Genomic DNA, 24,975 nt, shown 5'->3' on the forward strand with positions numbered 1-24,975 from the left:
GAAGGAAGGAAGGAAGGAAGGAAGGAAGGAAGGAAAAAGAAGGGTAGAGAAGGAAGGAAGAAGAGAGAAGGAGGGGGAGAAAGATGGAGAGAAGGAAGGAAAGAAAGAACAGTAGGGAAGGAAGGAAGGAGAGAAGAAGGGAGAGAAAGAGGGAGAGAAGAAGGGAAAAGGAGGGAAGGGAGGAAGGAAAAAAAGAAGGGTAGAGAAGGAAGGAAGAAGAGAGAAGGGGGGGAGAAAGATGGAAGGAGAGAAGGAAGAAAAGAAAGAAGGGTAGAGAAGGAAGGAAGGAGAGAAGGAGGGAGAGAAAGAGGGAGAGAAGAAGGGAAAGAAGGAGGGAAGGAAGGAAGGAAAAAAGAAGGATAGAGAAGCAAGGAAGAACAGAGAAGGAGGGGGAGAAAGATGGAAGGAGAGAAGGAAGGAAAGAAAGAAAGAAGGGTAGAGAAGGAAGGAAGCAGAGAAGGAGGGAGAGAAAGAGGGAGAGAAGAAGGGAAAGAAGGAGGAAAGGAAGGAAGAGGAAAAAAGAAGGGCAGAGAAGGAAGGAAGAAGAGAGAAGGAGGGGGAGAAAGATGGAAGGAGAGAATGAAAGAAAGAAGGGTAAAGAAGGAAGGAAGGAGAGAAGGAGGGAGAGAAAGAGTGAGAGAAGAAGGGAAAGAATGAGGAAAGGAAGGAAGAGGAAAAAAGAAGTGTAGAGAAGGAAGGAAGAAGAGAGAAGGAGGGGGAGAAAGATGGAAGGAGAGAAGGAAGGAGGGTAGAGAAGGAAGGAAGGAGAGGAGGGAGAGAATGAAATTAAAAAAGTGAGAGGGAAGGAGTGAGAGAAGGAACGAAAGAGAGAAAGCGGGAGGGAAGGAAGGAAGGAAAGAGACAAGGAAGAATGGAACCAAAGAGCAAAAGAAGCGAGAAAAGAAACAGGTAGAGAAGGAAGGAAGAAGGGAAAGAAAAAAAGGGAAGGAAAGAGGGAGGGAAGGAAGGAGAGAAAGAACGAAGGAGAGAAAGAGGGAGGGAAGGTTGGCCACAGAAATGTGCGGTGGGTACAGCTAGTAAATAAATAAACATGCCTTTGATCTCCTTTCCAAAGCAACAATATCCTAATTTGAAACAGAACGGTAGGTGCATCTTTATGGGGAAAAGTACGGGATAAATGCAATATATGATCTATTTCTCTCTCCTCTTCCCCTCCCTAAATAGTGTGTTTTCTTTTTTGCTTCTGCTCTGCTCCTCCTTCTAGGGATAAATGCAATAAACCCACTGAATCAATGGGTTCCACTGATTCAGTGATTGTCTCTAGTTGGGAATGCCAACTGGATTGGATAAAATAATTCTACTAAGAGAGAGTTTCTTATTGTTTTCCTAGGACTACTGCTGGTGAGGAAGAGAAAGCTCCCCAGTGACAGCTCTGATGTGATCTCCTGCTCAGGGCTTCCCACTGCATCGTCTCTTCGCTCTCCAACAACAAACACTGAGCACCAGATCTGATTATGAAGCATTGTTCCCAACGTACAAAGCCTGGACTTCTTCTGCCATCATCCATTTGAGGAGGAATGATTTCAAGGGGAAAGAAAAACTTCAAATGAGTGTTTATTCTCACTTACAGGATGTATGGGATGAAAGTGGAGTTCAGGATGATCGTTTTGACGTGTCAGGAGTCAATTTCTGACGGCATGAAGACATCACAAATTTCCTCCGTGACATCCTGACTGAATCATCCTGGCTGAATCAATTCTCTCTCTGTGACAATTTGAAGCCAGCAGAAGGCACTGGAAACCTTGTATTGGAATGTGTGAAGTTCTAATAAGGAAATTAAGAAGAGGGGGAAATGCGCAGGAAAGGTGTATAAAAGGAAGCGGTGGTGGGAAAAATTCAATAGTGTCTTTCTTTGCTGCAGAGATAGAAGCAATATATCAATTTCAAAGCAAAAACGGCTTGTGAGTGGTTATTTAATATTGCTATATAGATCCTACAGTCCTACATGACGATCCCGATTATTTATCAGTGTGCTCTTAATGGGTAGATGTGGCGAGGGAGAGAGACTATTTCCTCTTTTAAAAACCACTTTGCTGCCTTATGTTAGTTCAGTTTCTTCTTTTATATTGGCTGGGACTTTCTGTATGCTGTTGAACCTTTGTACTTTCTATCACAGGCAATGAAACACTCTTGTGTATAACCAAGTAACACAGTTTATTTATAACTTCTGGCTCCAACGCTTGTGGCTACATTTGTGTTTTGTTGCAATCTTGAGGCTTACAGTCAGTATTATTTACTTGGTTAACTTTTCTGAATGAACTATCAATGTTTCACATTCACAAACATGTTACTTGCTTTACACACTCTTGGCTGAATTATATTCTGAACTAAGGCAACACTATCCTTCTTTATGTTCCTTAAAACTCGAGCTCTCTTTCACTAACTGCTTCTCTATATCAGAAGTCTTTGACACATCTTCATAACTGCTTATTTCTATCAGGCACTCAAAAACCAACTCTCCTCTTCACACACAGATTCCTAACTGTCATTTTCAAACTCCCACACTCTAATTGCCTCTTTCAGAACCTTAGCTCCGCCCCTCTGCTCTCCCCAACTGTCATTTTGGCCTAGCAGCCTTTTCAAATCCTGGGCCTACACTAATCTGCGTATGACCAATCGGCTTCACATATGCAAATGAATCCCATCTCTGCTGTTGCTACCCTGTCTGTGCCTATTCTTACCTATCTGCCATATGTACTTTCTATCACAGAGAGCTGTACACCAAAACTTTAACATAGAGTAGCAATTTCACTACAGTAGAATATCAAGAAGGGGAATATCAAGTGGACCATACTACAAAGATATGAGCAGTAGGCTTGTGCAAAATTGTGGATCAGATGGGAACTCATATCTGATTCATTAAATTTCGACATACCAAGGTGGGTTCCGAGGCATGCAGGAAAGTAGTGGTGGTGGGGATTTAGAATTTGAATCACCCATTTTTTTATAAATGCTCTGTAACGTTGGGATGTCTCCCAAGGTCAGTTTAATTTTCGCTATCATCATTAAGCAACTTTGGTAAAGCTGCTTTAAAAATCTTTTAAAATCTCATTCCTTTGGCCCCATCTTTGCCGGTGCTGCCATAAGGGAGGTGCTGTGTATGTGGCTAAAAACAGAGAATTTAACTGTCGTTTTGGAAGGCCAGGCCCTCAATGGTACATTAGAAAATGTTGACATTTCCCTTGGCAGCCACCTCTCCACAAAAGTCAACACACACTGAAATTCAACACTGCCTGAGCTCTGCAAGTGCAGCATTTTTCTGAATGAAGCAGAGAGTGTTTGAGGACTGGAACATCCATAGGGGAGACTAAGGTGTTTGTTTATAAAGCTATTGTCCTCCCAACCCTGCTATATGCCTGCGAGACGTGGACTGTCTACAGATGTCAACATTGACACTGAAATACAACACCGCCTGAGCTCTGCGAGTGCAGCATTTTTCTGAATGAAGCAGAGAGTCTTTGAGGAGCGGGACATCCGTAGGGAGACCAAGGTGCTTGCTTATAAAGCTATTGTCCTCCCAACCCTGCTATACACCTGCGAGACATGGACTGTCTGCAGACATCACATGCAACTCCTGGAACGATTCCATCAGCGCTGCCTCCGGAAAATCCTGCAAATCTCTTGGGAAGACAAGCAGACAAATGTCAGCCTGCTGGAAGAAGCAAAGACCACCAGCATTGAAGCGATGGTCCTCTGCCATCAACTCGGCTGGACCGGCCACTTTGTCTGGATGCCCGACCACCGTCTCCCAAATTTATTTATTTCGGTTGCTTCTACCCCGCCCTTCTCACCCAGGGGGGGACTCAGGGCGGCTTACACAAGCAGGGCACAATTCGATGCCCGCATTACATAACAACAAAAGACCATAACAACAATTAACAACAGTAATTTAGCAATAACAATTAACAGAAAACAATAATTAGTATTGGCAAAAACAACCATAAAACCAGTAAAAATAGTAAAAGCAATAAAATCCATACTAACCTCCTTAATGGTCAGCGTTTCACATTCTCATAGGTTAAGTTCCAAATTCCATTAATTGTCGGTCCTATCCATCTGGTTTCCATATCTAATTGTCAGGGTGCCCAAAGGCCTGGTCCCATAGCCACGTCTTTACCTTCCTCCTGAAGGCAAGGAGGGATGTTGATACCCTGATTTCCCCCGGGAGTGAGTTCCACAGGTGGGGGGCCACCACTGAGAAGGCCCTGCTCCTCGTCCCCACCAACCTCACTTGTGATAGTGGTGGGGTTGAGAGCAGGGCCTCCCCAGATGATCTCAGATTCCGGGGTGGGACGTAGAGGGAGATACGTTCGGACAGATACGCTGGACCGGAACCGTAAAGGGTTTTGTAGGTCAAAACCAGCACCTTGAATTGTGCTCGGAACTGGATCGGCAGCCAGTGGAGCTGACATAGCAGGGGGGTGGTGTGCTCCCTGTATGACGCTCCGGTGAGCAATCTGGCTGCCACTCGCTGAACCAGTTTTCAAGGGCAACCCCACATAGAGCGCGTTGCAGTAGTCTATACAGGATGTAAGCAGTTGCTCTATTCCGAACTCAAGAACGGAAAACAGAATGTTGGGGGCAGGAAAAGAGATTGAAAGATGGGCTCAAAGCCAACCTTAAAATCTCTGGCATAGACACTGAGAACTGGGAAGCCCTGGCCCTTGAGCACTCCAGTTAGAGGTCAGCTGTGACCAGCTGTGCTGCAGAATTTGAAGAGGCACGAATGGAAGGCGAAAGAGAGAAATGTGCCAACAGGAACGCGCGTCAAGCCAACCCCAACCGGGACCGCTTTCCACCTGGAAACTGATGCCCTCACTGTGGGAGAAGAAGCAGGTCAAGAATAGGACTGCACAGTCACCTACGGACACACTGCTAGGACACTACACTTGGAGGACCATCATCCTTGGGCTATGAGGGATCGCCTAAGTAAGTAAGTAAAGCAGGTGGATGCACACAAGATAATCCATCTTTTTCTGATATTCACTTTTCTGAAATTGCCTAACCAGAGGGTCGTTCAGAGAACTTCACCTGACCTTGCATCTGATTTTCATTTTATTAAGGCTGATACGAGTCCTGATTCCCAACGTGGAGCATGTCAGGTTAGGGTTCCCTCCAAACTCTAGAATTCTATGAGTCTGGATGACCATCTGTCGGGAGGGCTTTGATGGTGCTCTTCCTGCATTGCAGAAAAAAGGGTTAGACTGGATGGCCTTTGGGGGTCCCTCTCATCTCTAGGATTTTAGGAGGACTCCTGGTTTGTGACCTTATAATAACATTCATCACCATTCATTATGCGGCTGGATGGCCAACTGTTGGGAGTGCTTTCATGGTGCTTTATATGCATGACAGAAAAGGGGGTTGGATTGGATGGCCTTTGGGGTTCCCTCCAAACTCTAGGATTCTATGAGGCTAGATGGCCATATGTCAGAAGGGCTTTGGTGGTGCTTTGCCTGCATTGCAGCAAAAGGGGTTGGACTAGATGGGCTTTGGGGGTCCCTTCCAAATGTAAGATCCTATGAGTCTGGATGGCCATCTGTCGGGAGGGCTTTGGTGGTGCTTTTCCTGCATTGCAGAAAAAGGGGTTGGACTAGATGGGCTTTGGGGGTCCCTTCCAACTGTAAGATCCTATGAGTCTGGATGGCCATCTCTCGGGAGGGCTTTGGTGGTGCTTTTCCTGCATTGCAGAAAAAAGGGTTGGACTGGATGGCATTTGGGGGTACCTCCCATCTATAGGATTCTACAAGGACTCCTGGTTTGTGACTGTATAATAACATTCATCATTATGAGGTTGGATGGCCATCTGTCGGGAGGGCTTTGGTGGTGCTTTTCATGCACGGCCGAAAAAGGGGTTGGACTGGATGGCTTTGGGGGGTCCCTTCCAACTGTAAGATCCTATGAGTCTGGATGGCCATATCTCGGGAGGGCTTTCATGGTGCTTTATATGAATGACAGAAAAGGGGGTTGGATTGGATGGCCTTTGGGGTTCCCTCCAAACTCTAGGATTCTATGAGGCTAGATGGCCATCTGTCAGGAGGGCTTTGATGGTGCTTTTCATGCATTGCAGAAAAAGGGGCTGGACTGGATGGCTTTTGGGGGTCCCAACTGTAAGATCCTATGAGTCTGGATGGCCATCTCTTGGGAGGGCTTTCATGGTGCTTTATATGCACGACAGAAAAGGGGGTTGGATTGGATGGCCTTTGGGGTTCCCTCCAAACTCTAGGATTCTATGAGGCTAGATGGCCATATCTCGAGAGGGTTTTGATGGTGCTTTTCCTGCACAGCATGAAAGGGATCAGACTGAATGGTCTTTGGGGGGTCCTGTCCAACACTAGGATTCCATGAGGCTGGGTGGCCATCTGTCGGGAGGGCTTTGATGGTGTTTTCCCTGCATTGCAGAAAAAGGGGCTGGACTGGATGGCCTTTGGGGGTCCTTCCCAACTAGGATTCTACGAGGACTCCTGGTTTGTGCCCATATAATAAAATTCATCGTAATTCATTATGAAGCTGGACGGCCATCTGTCGGGAGGGCTTTGATGGTGCTTTCCCTGCCTGGCTGGTTTGCCCAACCTTGGGCAGCCCTGTCCTGGGTTCCACCCTCCTCTCCCTGGCAGCCGGCCAGCCGCCTCTTGCTAATGGACTGGGGCTGGAGGGCCTCCCGGGGGAAGGTCAGGTGGCCCATCGATCCCACTCGATAGAGGACAGGGTGGCCGTGGTGGCACCGCAGAAGGAGGGCAGGCGGGCCACCAAAGACACCTTCCTCCCAGGCTCTGGTGCCGGACCTTGAAGGACACATCCATGTGCCTCCGACAGCGCAGGAATGCCAGGTGAGGTGTCTCACTTCCAACTTCCAGAAGCATTTTCTCCTGACATTTTGCCCACATCTATAACGGTCATCCCCAGAGATTATGAAGTCGTTTGGAAACTAGGCAAGTGGTGTTTATATATCTGTGCAATAATGCCCAGGGTGGGAGAAAGAACTCTTGTCTGTTGGAGACAAGTGTGAATGTCGCAATTGGCCAGCTTGATTAGCATTGAATGGTCTAGGTCTTGTTTGTTACTGCCTGGGGGAATCCTTTCTTGGCAGGTGATTAGCTGTGCAATAAAAGATTCCCCCAGGCAGTAAGAAATCAGACTCTTTTCTGTCTGAGGCAAGTGGGAATGTTGCAATCGGCCAGTTGCAGCTTCAAGGATCTGGAGAACAAGCCCTATGAGGAGCGGCTTAAAGTGCTGGGCATGTTTAGCCTTCAGAAGAGAAGGCTGAGAGGAGATATGATAGCCTTGTATAAATATGTGAGAGGAAGTCATAGGGAGGAGGGAGCGAACTTGTTTTCTGCTTCCCAGGAGATTAGGACACGGAAAAATGGCTTCAAACTCCAAGAAAGGAGATTCCATCTGAACATTAGGAAGAACTTCCTGACTGTGAGAGCCATTCAGCAGTGGAACTCTCTGCCCCGGAGTGTGGTTGAGGCTCCTTCTTTGGAAGCTTTAATGTCTCTGGCAAGCCTGAGCTCGTTTTGTACTTTAGCCTTGCAAACCTTCTTCCTACAAGAGTTGGCTATTTGTTTGAATTCTTCTTTGGTGATTTCTCCCTTTTTCCACTTCTTGTGTATGTCTCTTTGGAGTCTCAGCCCAGTGTATAAATATGTGAGAGTTGACAAGCTGGAAGGGCGACTAAAATGATCAAGGGTCTGAAGAACAAGCCCTATGAGGAGTGGCTTAAAGAGCTGGACATGTTTAGCCTGCAGAAGAGAAGGCTGAGAGGAAACATGATAGCCAAGTGTAAATATGTGAGAGTTGACAAGATGGAATTCATCCAAAGAAGGGCGACTAAAGTGATCAAGGGTCTGGAGAACAAGCCGTATGAGGAGCGGCTTAAAGAGCTTGAGAAGAGAAGGCTGAGAGGAGACACGATAGCCCTGTATAAATATGTGAGAGTTGACAAGCTGGAATGTGTCCAGAGGAGGGCGAATAAAACGATCAAGGGTCTGAAGAACAAACCTATGAGGAGCGGCTTAAAGAGCTGGGCATGTTTAGCCTTCAGAAGAGAAGGCTGAGAGGAGACATGATAGCCCTGTAGAAGAGAGTTGACAAACTGGAATGTGTCCAGAGAAGGGCAACTAAAATGATCAAGGGTCTGGAGAACAAGCCCTATGAGGAGCGGCTTAAAGAGCTGGGCATGTTTCGCCTTCAGAAGATACGTGAGAGGAAGTCATAGGGAGGAGGGAGCGAACTTGTTTTCTGCTGCCCTGGAAACTAGGACGCAATGGAAGATACGTATGGAAGATACGTATGGCTTCAAACTACAAGAAAGTCTCTACAAGAAACTACTAGGACGCAATGGAAGATACGAATGGCTTCAAACTACAAGAAAGGAGATTCCACCTGAACATTAGGAAGAACTTCCTGAATGTGAGAGCCGTTCAGCAGTGGAACTCTCTGCCCTGGAGTGTGGTGGAGACTCCTTCTTTGGAGGCCTTCAAGCAGAGTCTGGATGGCCATCTGTCAGGGGTGCTTTGAATGCGAATTTCCTGCTTCTTGGCAGAATGAGGTTGGACTGGATGGCCCACGAGGTCTCTTCCAACTCTATGATTCAAAGCCTGGCTGCTTCTCGCCCGGGAGGGGGACCCTTTGTTAGGAGGTGTTAGCTGGCCCTGATTGTTTCCTGTCTGGAATTCCCCTGTGTTTTTGGGTGCTCTTTATTTACCAAACTGATTTTAGAATATTTTTTAAATATTGGTAGCCAAATTGTGTTCATTTTCATGTTTTTTTTCCTTTCTGTTGAAATCGCCTAGCCAGGAAGCACACAGGCTTTGAAGCTGCTAGGCTGTTGAATGCTAATCAACGTTAAAGCAGGCAAGAGTTCTTTCTCCCACTCTGGACATTATTCCACAGACATATAAACCCCATTTTCCTAGTTTCCAACAGACCTCACAACCTCTGAGGATGCCTGCCATAGATGTGGGTGAAATGTCAGGAGAGAATGCTACTGAAACATGGCCAGACAGATTATTATTATTATTATTATTATTATTATTATTATTATTATTATTATCCTCAGAAAGCATAATGGAAGGGACTGTCATTGACTTCCCAGTGTCGCTATAGACCTCCTGGGAAAGCAGACGCAGCGGAGCCAAACGTCCCGGGGCGCTGCATGGATTTCCCTGGGAAAGTTTGACACGGCTGCATCGACCAAGCACACGGCTCCGTCATGAGAGCCCTTTGTGCTCTTCCCCGGTGTCACTCCAGCCACATATATATGTATACTAGCTTGGGGACCTGGCACTGCCCGGGTTATTTGAGAAAGGAATTGGGTCTCAAGGTTGGTCTTTCTCAGTTATTTATATGGCTCGCAGTGGTCTCGGTAGGTGAGTAAAGGTACTGTGAGTCCCATCATCCATGATCCGTCCTCCTCCAAACTGCACCAGGATGGAGAGTGGGTCTTGGGGGCTCTGTGTGCCAAGTTTGGTCTTGATCAGTCATTGGATGAGGGTCTCAATGGTCTCAGAAAATGCGTTAAAGTACTGCAAGTCCCATCATCCATAGTCTGTTCTCCCCCAAACCTCACCAGAATGTTGAGTTGGTCATTAGGGCTCTCTGTGCCAAGATTGGACTTTATTTGTATTTGGATGAGTGTCGCTATGGTTTCAGGAAGTGAGTGAAGGTACTGCGAGTCCCATCATCCATGATACGTCCTCCTCCAAACTGCACCAGGATGGAGACTGGGTCATGGTGGCTCTGTGTGCCAAGTTTGGTCTTGATCAGTCATTGGATGAGAGTCTCAATGGTCTCAGAAAGTGTGTTAAAGTACTGCAAATCCCATCATCCAACATTCTGGTGAGGTTCTCCCCCAAACCTCACCAGAATGTTGAGTTGGCCATGAGGGCTCTCTGTGCCAAGTTTGGTCTTTATTGGTATTTGGATGAGTGTCGCTGTAATTTCAGGAAGTGAGTGAAGGTACTGCAAGTCCCATCCTCCAAACTGCACCAGGATGGAGAATGGGTCATGAGGGCTCTGTGTGCCAAGTTTGGTCTTGATCAGTCATTGGATGAGGGTCTCATTGGTCTCAGAAAGTGAGTTAAAGTACTGCAAGTCCCATCATCCATAGTCTGTTCTCCCCCAAACCTCACCAGAATGTTGAGTTGGCCATTAGGGTTCTCTGTGCCAAGTTTGGACTTTATTTGTATTTGGATGAGTGTCGCTATGGTTTCAGGAAGTGAGTGAAGGTACTGGAAGTCCCATCATCCATCATCTGTCCTCCTGCAAACAGCACTGGGATGTAGAGTGGCTCATGGGGGCTCTGTGCGCCAAGTTTGGTCTTGATTGGTCTTGATTGGTCATTAGATGAGGGTTGCAGCAGTCTTGGGAAGTGAGTGGAGTTACTTGAAGTCCCATCATCCATGGTCTGTCCTCCTCAAAAGTGCACCAGGATGTAGAGGGTGTCATGGGGGCGCTGGGTGCCAAGTTTGGACTTTATTGGTATTTGGATGAGTGTCGCTGTGGTTTCAGGAAGTGAGTGAAGGTACTGCAAGTCCCATCATCCATCATCTGTCCTCCTCCAAACAGCACTAGGTTGTAGAGTGGGTCATGGGGGCTCTGTGTGCCAAGTTTGGTCTTGATCAATCATTGGCGAGGGTCTCAGTGGTCTCAGGAAGTGTGTGAAGTTACTGCAAGACCCTAGATGAGGGTTGCAGCATTCTTCGGAAGTGAGTGGAGGTACTTGAAGTCCCATCATCCATGGTTTGTCCTCCTCGAAAGTGCACCAGGATGTAGAGTGTGTCATAGGGGCTCTGTGTGCCAAGTTTAGTCTTGATCAGTCATTGCCGAGAGTCTCAGTGGTCTCAGGAAGTGAGTGAAGTTACTACAAGACCCATCACCCATCTCCAAATTCTTCCAAACCGCATCAGGATGTAGAGTAGGTCATGCGGGCTCTCAGTGTGAATTGTGGTCCTGATCCATCATTTTTGGCAGTTGTATTGGTCTTAGGAAGGGAATGCAGGTATTGCAAGTCCCATTGTCCATGGTGCATCCTCCTCCAAACCACACCAGGATGTAGAGTGCATTATGGAGACTCAGTGTGCCAAGTTTGGTGTTTATCGGTAATTGGATGAGGGTTGCTGTGGTCTCAGGAAGTGAGTGGAGGTACTACAAGTCCCATCATTCATGGTCTGTCCTCCTCCAAACAGCACCAGGATGTAGAGTGGGTCATGGGGGCTCTGTGTGCCAAGTTTGGTCTTGATCAGTCATTGGATGAGGGTCGCAGCGGTCTCAGAAAGTGAGTGATGGTACCGCAAGTCCCATCATCCATGGTTCATCCTCCTCCAAACTGCAGTAGGATGTAGAGTGGGTCTTGCGGGCTCTGTGTGCCAAGTTTGGTCTGTATTGGTAATTTTCTGACACAGCCTCAGGCTTTTTCCTCGCCCCAGAATCTTGGAATTTTGAGGCTGGCCAATCAGAGTACCACAGTGGCAGCCAATCAGGACGCTGCCATATACACCTCCCGTCCTCCCTCCACATACAAACACTGACTTTTATTAGAGAGAGAGAGAGAGAGAGAGAGAGAGAGAGAGATCTGGAGACTCCAGAACATAGATATAGATTCCAGAACAAGGTACTGCCTTGTTCAGTAGACTCTCCTCTACAGTTCCATTTTGGCGAGAAGCCTTAGTATTGAACGGTTGTGTTGTTAAAGGGCAAAGTACGAAGGTTGAATGAAAAGTAATGCCTCTACCTTCGTAACTCCTCAACAGATGGCAGTACTGGTACGCAGTAGGTACTGGCTTGTTCAGTAGACTCTCCTCTACAGTTCCATTTTGCTGCTCCCTGCACAACTCTGAGGTTTGTAGTTTAGTGAGGCCAAGGACCAATATCACTGAGAAGTTTAAAGGCCCTTCAATAAACTAGTCAAAGTGGTCCCAGTGGTGATCGGCACACTGGGTGCAGTGCCTCAAGACCTTGGCCTGGACTTAAAAACAATAACCACCAACAAAATCACCATCTGTCAGCTGCAAAAGGCCACCCAACTCGGATCTATATACATTTTTCGCCGATACACAACACAGTCCGAGACACTTGGGAAGGGTCCAACATGTGATGCAATACAACAGCCAGCTTAGTATGTTGTTTGTTGTGTACTCATCATAGAATCATAGAGTCATACGGTTGGACATCCAGTCCAACCGCATTCTGCCAAGAAGCAGGAAAATTGCATTCAAAGCACCCCCGACAGATGGTCATCCAGCCCCTGTTTAAAAGCTTCCAAAGAAGAAGACTCTACCACACTCTGTGGCAGAGAGTTCCACTGTTGAACGGCTCTCACAGTCAGGAAGTTCTTCCTAATGTTCAGATGGAATCTCCTTTCTTGTAGTTTGATGTATCACATAAAATAATAATAATAATAATAATAATAATAATAATAATACTTTGGCACAAGCCAGTCAAGGGGGTCCAAGTGGTGATTAGCACACTGGGTGCAGTGCCTCAAGACCTTGGCCTGCACTTAAAAACAATCACCACCTGGGCCATCCAGTCTAACCCCATTCTGCCAAGAAACAGGAAAATCGCATTCAAAGCACCCCCGACAGATGGCAATCCAGCCTCTGTTTAAAAGCCTCCAAAGAACAAGCCTCTGCCACACTCCGGGGCAGAGAGTTCCACTGTTGAACGGCTCTCACAGTCAGGAAGTTCTTCCTCATGTTCAGGTGGAATCTCCTTTCTTGTAGTTTGATGTATCAAATAATAATAATAATAATAATAATAATAATAATAATAATAATACTTTGGCACAAGCCAGTCAAGGGGGTCCCAGTGGTGATTAGCACGCTGGGTGCAGTGCCTCAAGACCTTGGCCTGCACTTAAAAACAATCACCACCTGGGTCATCCAGTCCAACCCCATTCTGCCAAGAAACAGGAAAATTGCATTCAAAGCACCCCAACAGATGGCCATCCAGCCTCTGTTTAAAAGCTTCCAAAGAAGAAGCCTCTACCACACTCCGGGGCAGAGAGTTCCACTGTTGAACGGCTCTCACAGTCAGGAAGTTCTTTCTAATGTTCAGATGGAATTTCCTTTCTTGTTTGATGTATCTAATAATAATAATAATAATAATAATAATAATAATACTTTGGCACAAGCCAGTCAAGGGGGTCCCAGTGGTGATTAGCACACTGGGTGCAGTGCCGCAAGACCTTGGCCTGCACTTAAAAACAATCACCACTGACAAAATCACCATCTGTGAGCTGCACGCATTATTTACTTTGGCACAAGCCAGTCAAGGGGGTCCCAGTGGTGATTAGCACACTGGGTGCAGTGCCTCAAGACCTTGGCCTGCACTTAAAAACAATCACTACCTGGGCCATCCAGTCCAACCCCATTCTGCCAAGAAGAAGGAAAATCGCATTCAAATCACCCCCGACAGATGGCCATCCAGCCTCTGTTTAAAAGCCTCCAAAGAAGAAACCTCTATCACACTCCGGGGCAGAGAGTTCCACTGTTGAACGGCTCTCACAGTCAGGAAGTTCTTCCTAATGTTCAGATGGAATTTCCTTTCTTGTTTGATGTATCTAATAATAATAATAATAATAATAATAATAGCCAGTCAAGGGGGTCCCAGTGGTGATTAGCACACTGGGTGCAGTGCCTCAAGACCTTGGCCTGCACTTAAAAACAATCACCACCTGTCAGCCGATACATCACACAGTCCTAGACACTTGGGCTGTGTCTGATGTGTGATCCAATACAAAAACCAGCAGAGTGATCTTATTTGCTGAGGACTATTAGCACACTGGGTGCAGTGCCTCAAGACCTTGGCCTGTACTTAAAAACAATCACCACCTGTCAGCCGATACATCACACAGTCCTAGACACTTGGGCTGTGTCTGATGTGTGATCCAATACAAAAACCAGCAGAGTGATCTTATTTGCTGAGGACTATTAGCACACTGGGTGCAGTGCCTCAAGACCTTGGCCTGTACTTAAAAACAATCACCACCTGTCAGCCGATACATCACACAGTCCTAGACACTTGGGCTGTGTCTGATGTGTGATCCAATACAAAAACCAGCAGAGTGATCTTATTTGCTGAGGACTATTAGCACACTGGGTGCAGTGCCTCAAGACCTTGGCCTGCACTTAAAAACAATCACCACCTGTCAGCCGATACATCACACAGTCCTAGACACTTGGGCTCTGTCTGATGTGTGATCCAATACAAAAACCAGCAGAGTGATCTTATTTGCTGAGGACTATTAGCACACTGGGTGGAGTGCCTCAAGACCTTGGCCTGTACTTAAAAACAATCACCACCTGTCAGCTGTCAGCCGATACATCACACAGTCCTAGACACTAGGGAAGTGTCCGATGTGTGATCCAATACAAAAACCGTAGAATGACTTTATTGGCTGTGTACTCAGCTTGTTTATCTAATAATAATAATAATAATAATAATAATAATAATAATAATAATAATTGGTGTTTCTCTTACTGTAAGCTGCTTAGGGCAGAGACCTAAATAACCTAAATAACAAACTTCACTCTGCTGCATTTCGCTGCGGCACGGAAGGCTGTTCAAAGCTGTCACGGCTTGTTTTTCCCGTTCGGCTCCATGTTTTTGTTTATTACTGTGCGGGCCGCTTCTTTTATTCATACCCGTCAGGATTTAGGAAGGGAAAAACTGGGGCAGCTCCGTCTGTTGCAGCGACAACTCTCTTCTTCTGCATCTTGTTTTGCAGAGATCTCCAAATGCATTCGCACTGCATTCACGTGTTTTGGACTCCAAGTCCCACAATTCCTAATAGCCTTAGACACTTAAACAGAAAACAAGCTTGCTCCCTTTTCCCTATGACCCTCTGTTTAAAAGCCTCTAATGAAGGAGCCTCCACCACACTGCAGGGCAGAGAGTTCCACTGCTGAACAGCTCTCCTTATAGTTGGGAAGTTCTTCCTAATATAGATTAATCAAATAATCTGAGACTCCAAAGAGACATACACAAGAAGTGGAAAAAGGGAGAAATCACCAAAGAAGAATTCAAAGAAATAGCCAACTCTTGTAGGGAGAAGGTAATGCCAGGGACATTAAAGCTTCCAAAGAAGGAGCCTCAACCACACTCCGGGGCAGAGAGTTCCACTGCTGAACAGCTCTCCTTATAGTTGGGAAGTTCTTCCTAATATAGATTAATCAAATAATCCCATATAACATAGGCAGATACTCGGACTGAGTCACACAGGAGAGAGTGAAATGGATTATTTTGTCCTCTTTTTCTTTGGCTAGAAATACTGTACCATTTCTATATAACAGACTCCTCAGATGAACAACTCTCATGCTGGGCTGAGACTCCAAAGAGACAAACACAAGAAGTGGAAAAAAGGAGAAATCACCAAAGAAGAATTCAAACAAATAGCCAACTCTTGTAGGGAGAAGGTTTGCAAGGCTAAAGCACAAAATGAGCTCAGGCTTGCCAGGGACATTAAAGCTTCCAAAGAAGGAGCCTCAACCACACTCCGGGGCAGAGAGTTCCACTGCTGAACAGCTCTCTCAGTCAGGAAGTTCTTCCTAATGTTCAGATGGAATCTCCTTTTTTGTAGTTTGAAGCCAATGCTCCCCTCGCATATTTATCCCTGGTCCTCATCATGTCTCTTCTCAACTTTCTCTTCTGCAGGCTCTTTAAGCCGCTCCTCATAGGGATTGTTGTCCAGGCCCTTCATCATCATATGGCAGGACAGTCCCACATTATCCTAACTCAAGATGAAATAAACCCGATCTCTGCTCTAATGCTGGACCAGATCAATGCTTTGGGTGGGATCGATGGGGAACAATGGCAACATGCCATCTCCTCGCCAAATAGCAAACAGAAGTCCTTGCACCGAAAGCACGTGTCATGCATACGCAATGAACGGCCTGACCCTCGCCGAAAGGAAATCTATTATTATCTCCTGCTTGACAGTGCAATTTCTGATCTGCAAAATAAATACATGCAGATCAGAAATTGCATTGTCAAGCAGGAGATAATAATAGATTATTATTATTATTATTATTATTATTATTATTATTTCCTACCCTGCAAAATAAATACAAAATAAATATAAAAATCTATTATTATCTTATGCATGACAATGCAGATCAGAAATTGCATTGTCAAGCAGGAGATAATAATAGATTATTATTATTATTATTAATAATAATAATAATTATTATTATTATCTTCCACCCTGCAAAGTAAATACACACAGATCAGAAATTGCATTGCCAAGCAAGAGATAATAATAGATTTTTATTATTAATAATAATAGATTATTATTAATAATAGATTAATAATAATAATAATAGATTAATAATAATAGATTATTATTATTATTATTATTATTATTTTCCGTCCTCCAAAATAAATACATGCAGATCAGAAATTGCATTGCCAAGCAGGAGATAATAATAGATTTTTTTATTAATAATAGATTATTATTAATAATAATAGATTACTATTATTATTATTATTATTATTATTATCTCCCACCCTGCAAAATAAATACACACATACACATACATCAGAAATTGCATTGCCAAGTAGGAGATAATAATAGATTTTTACTATTAATAATAGATTATTATTATTATTATTATTATTATCTCCCACCCTGCAAAATAAATACATGCAGATCAGAAATTGCATTGTCAAGCAGGAAATAATAATAATAATAATAATAATAATAATAATAATAATAATAATAATAGTAATAGTAATAATAATAATAATAATAATATATTATTATTATTATTATTATTATTATTATTATCTCCCGCCCTGCAAAATAAATACATGCAGATCAGAAATTGCATTGTCAAGCAGGAGATAATAATAGATTATTATTATTATTAGATTATTATTACTATTATTATCATTTATTATTATTATCTTTTATTATTATCTCCCGCCCTGCAAAATAAATACATGCAGATCAGAAATTGCATTGTCAAGCAGATTATTATTATTATTATTATTAATAGATTCTTATTACTATTATTATCTTTTATTATTATTATCTTTTATTATTATCTCACGCCCTGCAAAATAAATACATGCAGATCAGAAATTGCATTGTCAAGCAGGAAATAATAATAATAATAATAATAATAATAATAATAATAGTAATAGTAATAATAATAATAATAATAATATATTATTATTATTATTATTATTATTATTATTATTATCTCCCGCCCTGCAAAATAAATACATGCAGATCAGAAATTGCATTGTCAAGCAGGAGATAATAATAGATTATTATTATTATTAGATTATTATTACTATTATTATCATTTATTATTATTATCTTTTATTATTATCTCCCGCCCTGCAAAATAAATACATGCAGATCAGAAATTGCATTGTCAAGCAGATTATTATTATTATTATTATTAATAGATTCTTATTACTATTATTATCTTTTATTATTATTATCTTTTATTATTATCTCACGCCCTGCAAAATAAATACATGCAGATCAGAAATTGCATTGTCAAGCAGGAAATAATAATAATAATAATAATAATAATAATAATAGTAATAATAATAATATATTATTATTATTATTATTATTATTATTATTATTTATTATCTCCCGCCTTGCAAAATAAATACATGCAATAAGGAGGATTTGGGGCAAGGGCGGTGCAATGGGATTGGCTGGCGGTGACATCATGCTTGGAGTCCTTTGGGAGGGGGAGCTCTTTGTTGTGAGTCAAAGGCCAGCTGGGGGTGCCATGCTCTTGGGAAGCGCACACGCACACGCCAACACACATGCACAAACACGGCCTCTCTTGCAGGCCTTTGTTCGCGGGTTTGTAGGTAGACATCGCTGGGCATCGAGGGTGGTAAAAATATGTGCTATTCCTGTAATTTAAAAATAAATCCAAAATATATAGTATGTGTAAACACATTGCAATGGACAGAATCAAGATCATTACCAAAAATAGTTGCAATATAATGTTATTTACTCTACTTTAAGCCATCAGGAGAGCTGGGTAATAAATAAAATGTAATAATAATAATAATAATAATAATAATAACAATACATAACAATCGATAATATAGGATAAATAATATTAATAATATATAATGATTAGGTACCTATTGATCTACTCACATTTGCATGTTTTCGAACTGCTAGGTTGGCAGAAGCTGGGGCTGACAGCGAAAGCTCACTCCGCTTCCCGGATTTGAACCTGCGACCTTTCGGTCATCAAGCTCAGCGGTTTAACCCACTGCGCCACCAGAGGCTCCCATATAATAATTATATATAAAATGATTAATATAATATATGATAAGTATATATAATAATACATATTAATAATATATAATAAGTGTATATAAGTATATATATTAATATATAATATATAATAATTATTATAACAATATATAATAAAATATTAATAATATATAATGTATATAATAAGTACATATAAGTATATATAATATTACTATATAATTATATATAATAATTATTATAACAATATATAATAGGTATATATAATAAAATATTAATAATATATAATATATATAATAAGTACATATAAGTACATATAATGTTACTATATAATTATATATAATAATAATTATAACACTATATAATAGGTATATATAATAAAATAATAATATATAATGTATATAATAAGTACATATAAGTATATATAATATTACTATATAATTATATATAATAATAATTAAAACAATATATAATAGATAGATATAATAAAATATTAATAATATATAATGTATATAATAAGTACATATAAGTATATATAATATTACTATATATTACTTAATTATTATATATTTAGGGTAATATTATATATTTAGGGTATATATAATATTACCCTAAATATATAATAATTAAGAAGTAGAATATATAATAGGTACATTTATATATAATAATTATTAAATACGATATATATATATATATAATATATATACTATCAATAATACATAATATATAATAATTTATACAATATTTAAGTATTTATATATATATATATATATATATAATATTAATAATATATAATAATATGATATGTAATAATATATAATAATTAGATATTATATATAACTAATAATATTAATAATATATAATTATTATATGATAAGTATATACAATATATAATAATTAGATATAATAATTATTATACGTAATTATATATAATGATATAATACTAACAATAGTTGGATATAATAATAATAATAAATAATGTCAAAAAGTAATGTGATATTATTATATTATCTAATAAATATATTATATAGTATATCATTATATATAACACATATATACTGTAATAATGGTAATTTTCTAATTTTTTAATTTTCTTTTTAGTTAAAGAAAACGAGCCTACAAAGCAACTGAAACATGTAAATCTCCAAGCTGGGACTTTAGGGCGGAAACTAGTAAAATTACTATTCGGACTACAAATCCCAGCATGTCCATTTCCTAAATTCCATGTTAGGGTGGTGTGTTCATGTGCATAATGACACAGCTACGGATGCACAAGAGTGATTGTCACAGAGAGAGAGAGTGTGTCACTGGGTTAACACCCTTGCTTTTAGTTAAACCAGTTTGTCCAGACCTAGGAAATATCTCATGGGAAAAAAATGATCTGCAGCTTGTTTTTTGGTGACGGGACAGCATTTAATGGCCTTGTAGCCTTGTAGCTTCAAAGCCTGGCTGCTTCCTGCCTGGGGGAATCCATTGTTGGGAAGTATTCACTGCCCCTGATTGATTCCTGCCTGGAATTTCCCTTTTTCTCCTGCCTGGAATGTTTTCCTGCCATGAAACAATCAGGGCCAGCTAACACCTCCCAACAAAGGATTCCCCCAGGCAGGAAGCAGGCAGGCTTTGAAGCTGCAAGGTCATTCAGTGCTAATCAAGGTGGCCAGTTGCAACATTCACACTTGCTTCCAACTGACAAGAGTTCTTTTTCCCACCCTGATTAGCTGTCTGAGGGAATCCTTTGTTGGGAGGTGATTAGCTGTCTGAGGGAATCCTTTGTTGGGAGGTGATTAGCTGTCTGAGGGAATCCTTTGTTGGGAGGTGATTAGCTGTCTGAGGGAATCCTTTGTTGGAAGGTGATTAGCTGTCTGAGGGAATCCTTTGTTGGAAGGTGATTAGCTGTCTGAGGGAATCCTTTGTTGGAAGGTGATTAGCTGTCTGAGGGAATCCTTTATTGGAAGGTGATTAGCTGTCTGAGGGAATCCTTTGTTGGAAGGTGATTAGTTGTTCAACAAAGGATTCCTCCAGGCAGTAGGAAGTCACCCTGGACATCATTCCACAGATATATATAAACCCCACTTGCCTAGTTTCCAACAGACCTCACAACCTCTGAGGATGCCTGCTGTAGATGTGGGTGAAATGTCAGGAGAGAATGCTTCTGGATCACGGCCAGACAGCCCGGAAAACTCACAGCAACACATTATTATTGTTGTTGTTGTTGTTGTTGTTATAGAATCCTAGAGTTGGAAGAGACCTCATGGGCCATCCAGTCCAACCCCATTCAAGAAATAGGAAAATTGCATTCAAAGCACACCCGACAGATGAGCCATCCAGCTTCTGTTTCAAAGCTTCCAAAGAAGGAGCCTCTACCACACTCTGGGGCAGAGAGTTCCACTGCTGAACAGCTCTAACAGTCATTATTATTATTATTATTATTATTATAGAATCTTAGAGGTGGAAGAGACCTCATGGGCCATCCAGTCCAACCCCATTCTGCCAAGAAGCAGGAATATTGCATTCAAAGCACCCCCGACAGATGGCCATCCAGCCTCTGTTTAAAAGCTTCCAAAGAAGGAGCCTCCACCACACTCCGGGGCAGAGAGTTCCACTGCTGAACGGCTCTCACAGTCATAATAATAATAATAATAATAATAATAATAATAATAATAATTGTTATTATTATATATTTGTATTAATATTATTAGTAATATTTGTATTAATAACACAATTAGTATTAATGTATCGATATTTGCTAAAAGCACAAATATATTATTATTGTTGTTTTTATATAATATTTGTATTATTATTAGTAATATTTGTATTAATACTACAATTAATATTAATGTATTGATATTTGCTAAAAGCACAAATATATTATTATTATTATTGCTAAGAACATTAATATATTAATATTAATATATTGATATATTATTTGCTAAAAACACAAATATATTATTATTGTTGTTATTATATAATATTTGTATTAATATTAGTAATATTTGTATTAATACTACAATTATTATTAATGTATTGATATTTGCTAAAAGCACAAATATATTATTATTATTACTAAGAACATTAATATATTAATATTGCTATATTGCTATATCAAAATAATAATAATAATAATAGTTATATATTTGTATTAATATTATTAGTAATATTTGTATTAATAACACAATTAGTATCAATGTATCGATATTTGCTAAAAGCACAAATATATTATTATTATTATTGCTAAGAACATTAATATATTTATACTGATATATTGATATATTAAAATAATAATAATTTTATTATATATTTGTATTATTATTAGTAATATTTGTATTAATAACACAATTAGTATTAATGCTAAAAACACAAATATATTATTATTATTACTGCTAAGAACATTAATATATTAATATTAATATATTGATATATTATTAATAATAATAATAATAATAATAATAATAATACAAATATGCAAAGCAATCCTTTGCTCCTGTATGCAAAGCTGAACAATTGAGATTTAGCTTGGGCTCGGAGTGCTTGGAAAGCATTTGAGTTTGGATTTTCCCTTTGCTCACACGGCTTGGGAGCAGGAAGTCTCTTGGACAATCCAGACCGGGCAAAAGGGGATTTTTTCCTCTTTCCTTTGTTCGATCCCTTTATGTCTTTGCAGCGTAATAGTCATCATAAATCAGCATTCAATGCTAATGATTTTTGTTTGTTTGTTCTGGAAAGGGAACTGGAAAAATCCCAGTTTGGTCATGCTCTTACACAACAACAGAAGAGAGACATGCTTCAGTATTCCAGAGACGCAATGGATCCAAATGGCAGGAAAAAAAGATACTACCCAAAAGTTAGGAAAAACTTTCCTGATAGTCAGAGCTGGTCATCACTGAGATATTCTCCCTGGGAGTCTGGTGGAGTCGCCTTCTCTGGAGGTTGTTGAGCAGAGGATGGATGGCCATCTGTCGGGAGGGCTTTGATGGTGTCTTCCTTTATGGCAGAATGGGGTCGGACTGGATGGCCTTTAGGGGTCCCTCCAGAGGCGGCCCTAGGTAATTTTCAACGGTAAGCAAACAGTATTTTGACACCCCCCCCCCCCCAACCAATCACTGATATATATATTTTCTGTTCGTCATTGGAGTTCTGTGTGCCATATTTGGTTCAATTCCATCATTGGTGGAGTTCGGCATGCTCTTTGATTGTAGGTGAACTATACATCCCAGTAACTACAGCTCGCATATGTCAAGGTCTATTTTCCCCCAAGAGCGCCTCAAGAGCGCCCTTGGTGAAATCAACTAGACTGCGAACACTTACTTTGCATAATGGTTGAGCCGCCCCTGGGTCCCTCCGAACTCGAGGATCTTACGATTTTAGTGGCTGGATGGACATCTGTCGGGAGGGCTTTCATGGTGTTTTCCCTTACGGCAAAACAGAGTTGGACTGGATGGCCTTTAGGGGTCCCTCCCAACTCTAATATCTTACGATTTTAGAGGTTAGATGGCCATCTGTCAGGGAGGACTTTGATACTGTCATTCCTTATGGCAGAATGGATTGGACTGGATGGCCTTTAAGGATCCCTCCCAACTCTAGCATCTTTTAGAGGCTGGATAGTCATCTGTCAGGCTTTGATGGTGCCTTCCCTTACCACAGAATGGGGTTGGACTGGATGGCCTTTAGGGGTCCCTCCCAACTCTAGGATGTTATGATTTTAGAGGCTGGATGGCCATCTGTCGGGTGGGCTTCCCTTACCACAGAATGGGGTTTGACTGCATGGCCTTTAGGGGTCCCTCCCAACTCGAGGATCTTACGATTTTAGAGGTTAGATGGCCATCTGTCGGAAGGGCTTTGAAGGTGTCTTCCCTTATGGCAGAATGGGGTTGGACTGGATGCCCTTTAGGGGTCCCTCCCAACTATTATTTTAGAGGCTGGATGGCCATCTGTCGGGAGGGCTTTGATGGTGTCTTCCCTTGTGGCAGACTGGGATCAGACTGGATGGCCTTTAGGTGTCCCTCCCAACTCTAGGATCTTACGATTTTAGAAGCTGGATGGCCATCTGTCGGGAGGGCTTTGATGGTGTCTTTCCTTATGGCAGAATGGGGTAGGACTGGATGGCCTTTAGGGGTTCTTCCCAACCCTAATATCGTATGATTTAGGAGGCTGGATGGCCATCTGTTGGGAGGGCTTTGATGGCGTCTCCCCTTATGACAGAATGGGGTCGGACTGGATGGACATCTGTCGGGAGGGCTTTGATGGTGTCTTTCCTTATGGCAGAATGGGGTAGGACTGGATGGCCTTTAGGGGTCCCTCCCGACCTCTAATATCTTATGATTTTAGTGGCTGGATGGCCATCTGTCAGGAGCACTTTGATGGTGTCTCCCCTCATGGCAGAATGGGGTCGGACTGGATGGCCTTTAGGGGTCCCTCCCAATTCTAGTATCCTATGATTTTAGAGGCTGGGTGGATAGTATACAAAATTCTTAGGTTAGGATCAGGAAGCGTTTAGCTAGATTTTGGGAGCATCTACACCGTAGAATTAATGCAGTTTTAATGGAAACGTACGTAATATAATAATAATATATAATATAATATAATAATACAAATAATATAATATAATAATAATATATAATATAATATAATATAATATATGGAAGTGTTACTTTTCATTCAACCCTCATATAAACTCAATTTTCCTAGTTTCCAACAGACCTCACAACTTCTGAGGATGCAGGCGAAATGTCAGGAGAGAATGCTGCTGAAACATGATAATATATAATATAATACAATATAATATAATATAATATAATATAATATAATATATGGAAGTATTACTTTTCATTCAACCCTCATATAAACTCAATTTTCCTAGTTTCCCAACAGACCTCACAACTTCTGAGGATGCAGGCAAAATGTCAGGAGAGAATGCTGCTGAAACATGATATATAATATAATATAATATAATATAATATAATATAATATATGGAAGTATTACTTTTCATTCAACCCTCATATAAACTCAATTTTCCTAGTTTCCCAACAGACCTCACAACTTCTGAGGATGCAGGCGAAATGTCAGGAGAGAATGCTGCTGAAAAATTATAATATAATATAATAATATATGGAAGTATTACTTTTCATTCAACCTTCATATAAACTCAATTTTCGTAGTTTCCCAACAGACCTCACAACTTCTGAGGATGCAGGCGAAATGTCAGGAGAGAATGCTGCTGAAACATGATAATATATATATAATATAATATAATATAATATAATATAATATAATATAATATATGAAAGTATTACTTTTCATTCAACCCTCATATAAACTCAATTTTCCTAGTTTCCAACAGACCTCAGAACTTCTGAAGATGTAGGCGAAATGTCAGGAGAGAATGCTGCTGAAACATGGCCAGACAGCCCAGGAAACTCACAGCAACCCAATAATGATGATAGTGATAATACTTATTCTTGCATGTGATAGGCTGATGCCATAACTCCCAAGCCCAGAAGCCTTGAATCCCCCCCAAAACCCCTTTTCCCTCCCCTCCTCAATTAGTTGTGTTGATGATGATGAGTCTCTCACAATGAGTCCTTTGCACAATGAATGGGGAAGCTGGCCTGAGTCACGTGCTCCACCCAGGTTGCGTCACATTCTCCAAGAGAGCCGGGCGGCCTCCTGATTGGCTGCCAATGATGTCACCCTTTTG

The 24,975-nt window shown here is 41.2% G+C and overlaps 1 protein-coding gene across 1 annotated transcript in view; it reads left to right on the forward strand.

Annotated features, from left to right (window-relative positions):
• The window catches only part of CCDC88B (coiled-coil domain containing 88B), a 55,497-nt gene extending 53,666 nt beyond the window's left edge, over positions 1–1,831 (forward strand). Inside the window, exon 22 of the mRNA XM_067472675.1 lies at positions 1,352–1,831. Within this exon, the coding sequence (XP_067328776.1) occupies positions 1,352–1,388 (37 nt within the window). The 3' untranslated portion in view covers positions 1,389–1,831. The remainder of the gene's footprint in view (positions 1–1,351) is intronic.
• The last annotated feature ends 23,144 nt before the right edge of the window (positions 1,832–24,975 follow it).

The sequence above is a fragment of the Anolis sagrei genome, chromosome 12, assembly GCF_037176765.1.
Source record: "Anolis sagrei isolate rAnoSag1 chromosome 12, rAnoSag1.mat, whole genome shotgun sequence".
Lineage (NCBI taxonomy): Eukaryota > Metazoa > Chordata > Lepidosauria > Squamata > Dactyloidae > Anolis > Anolis sagrei.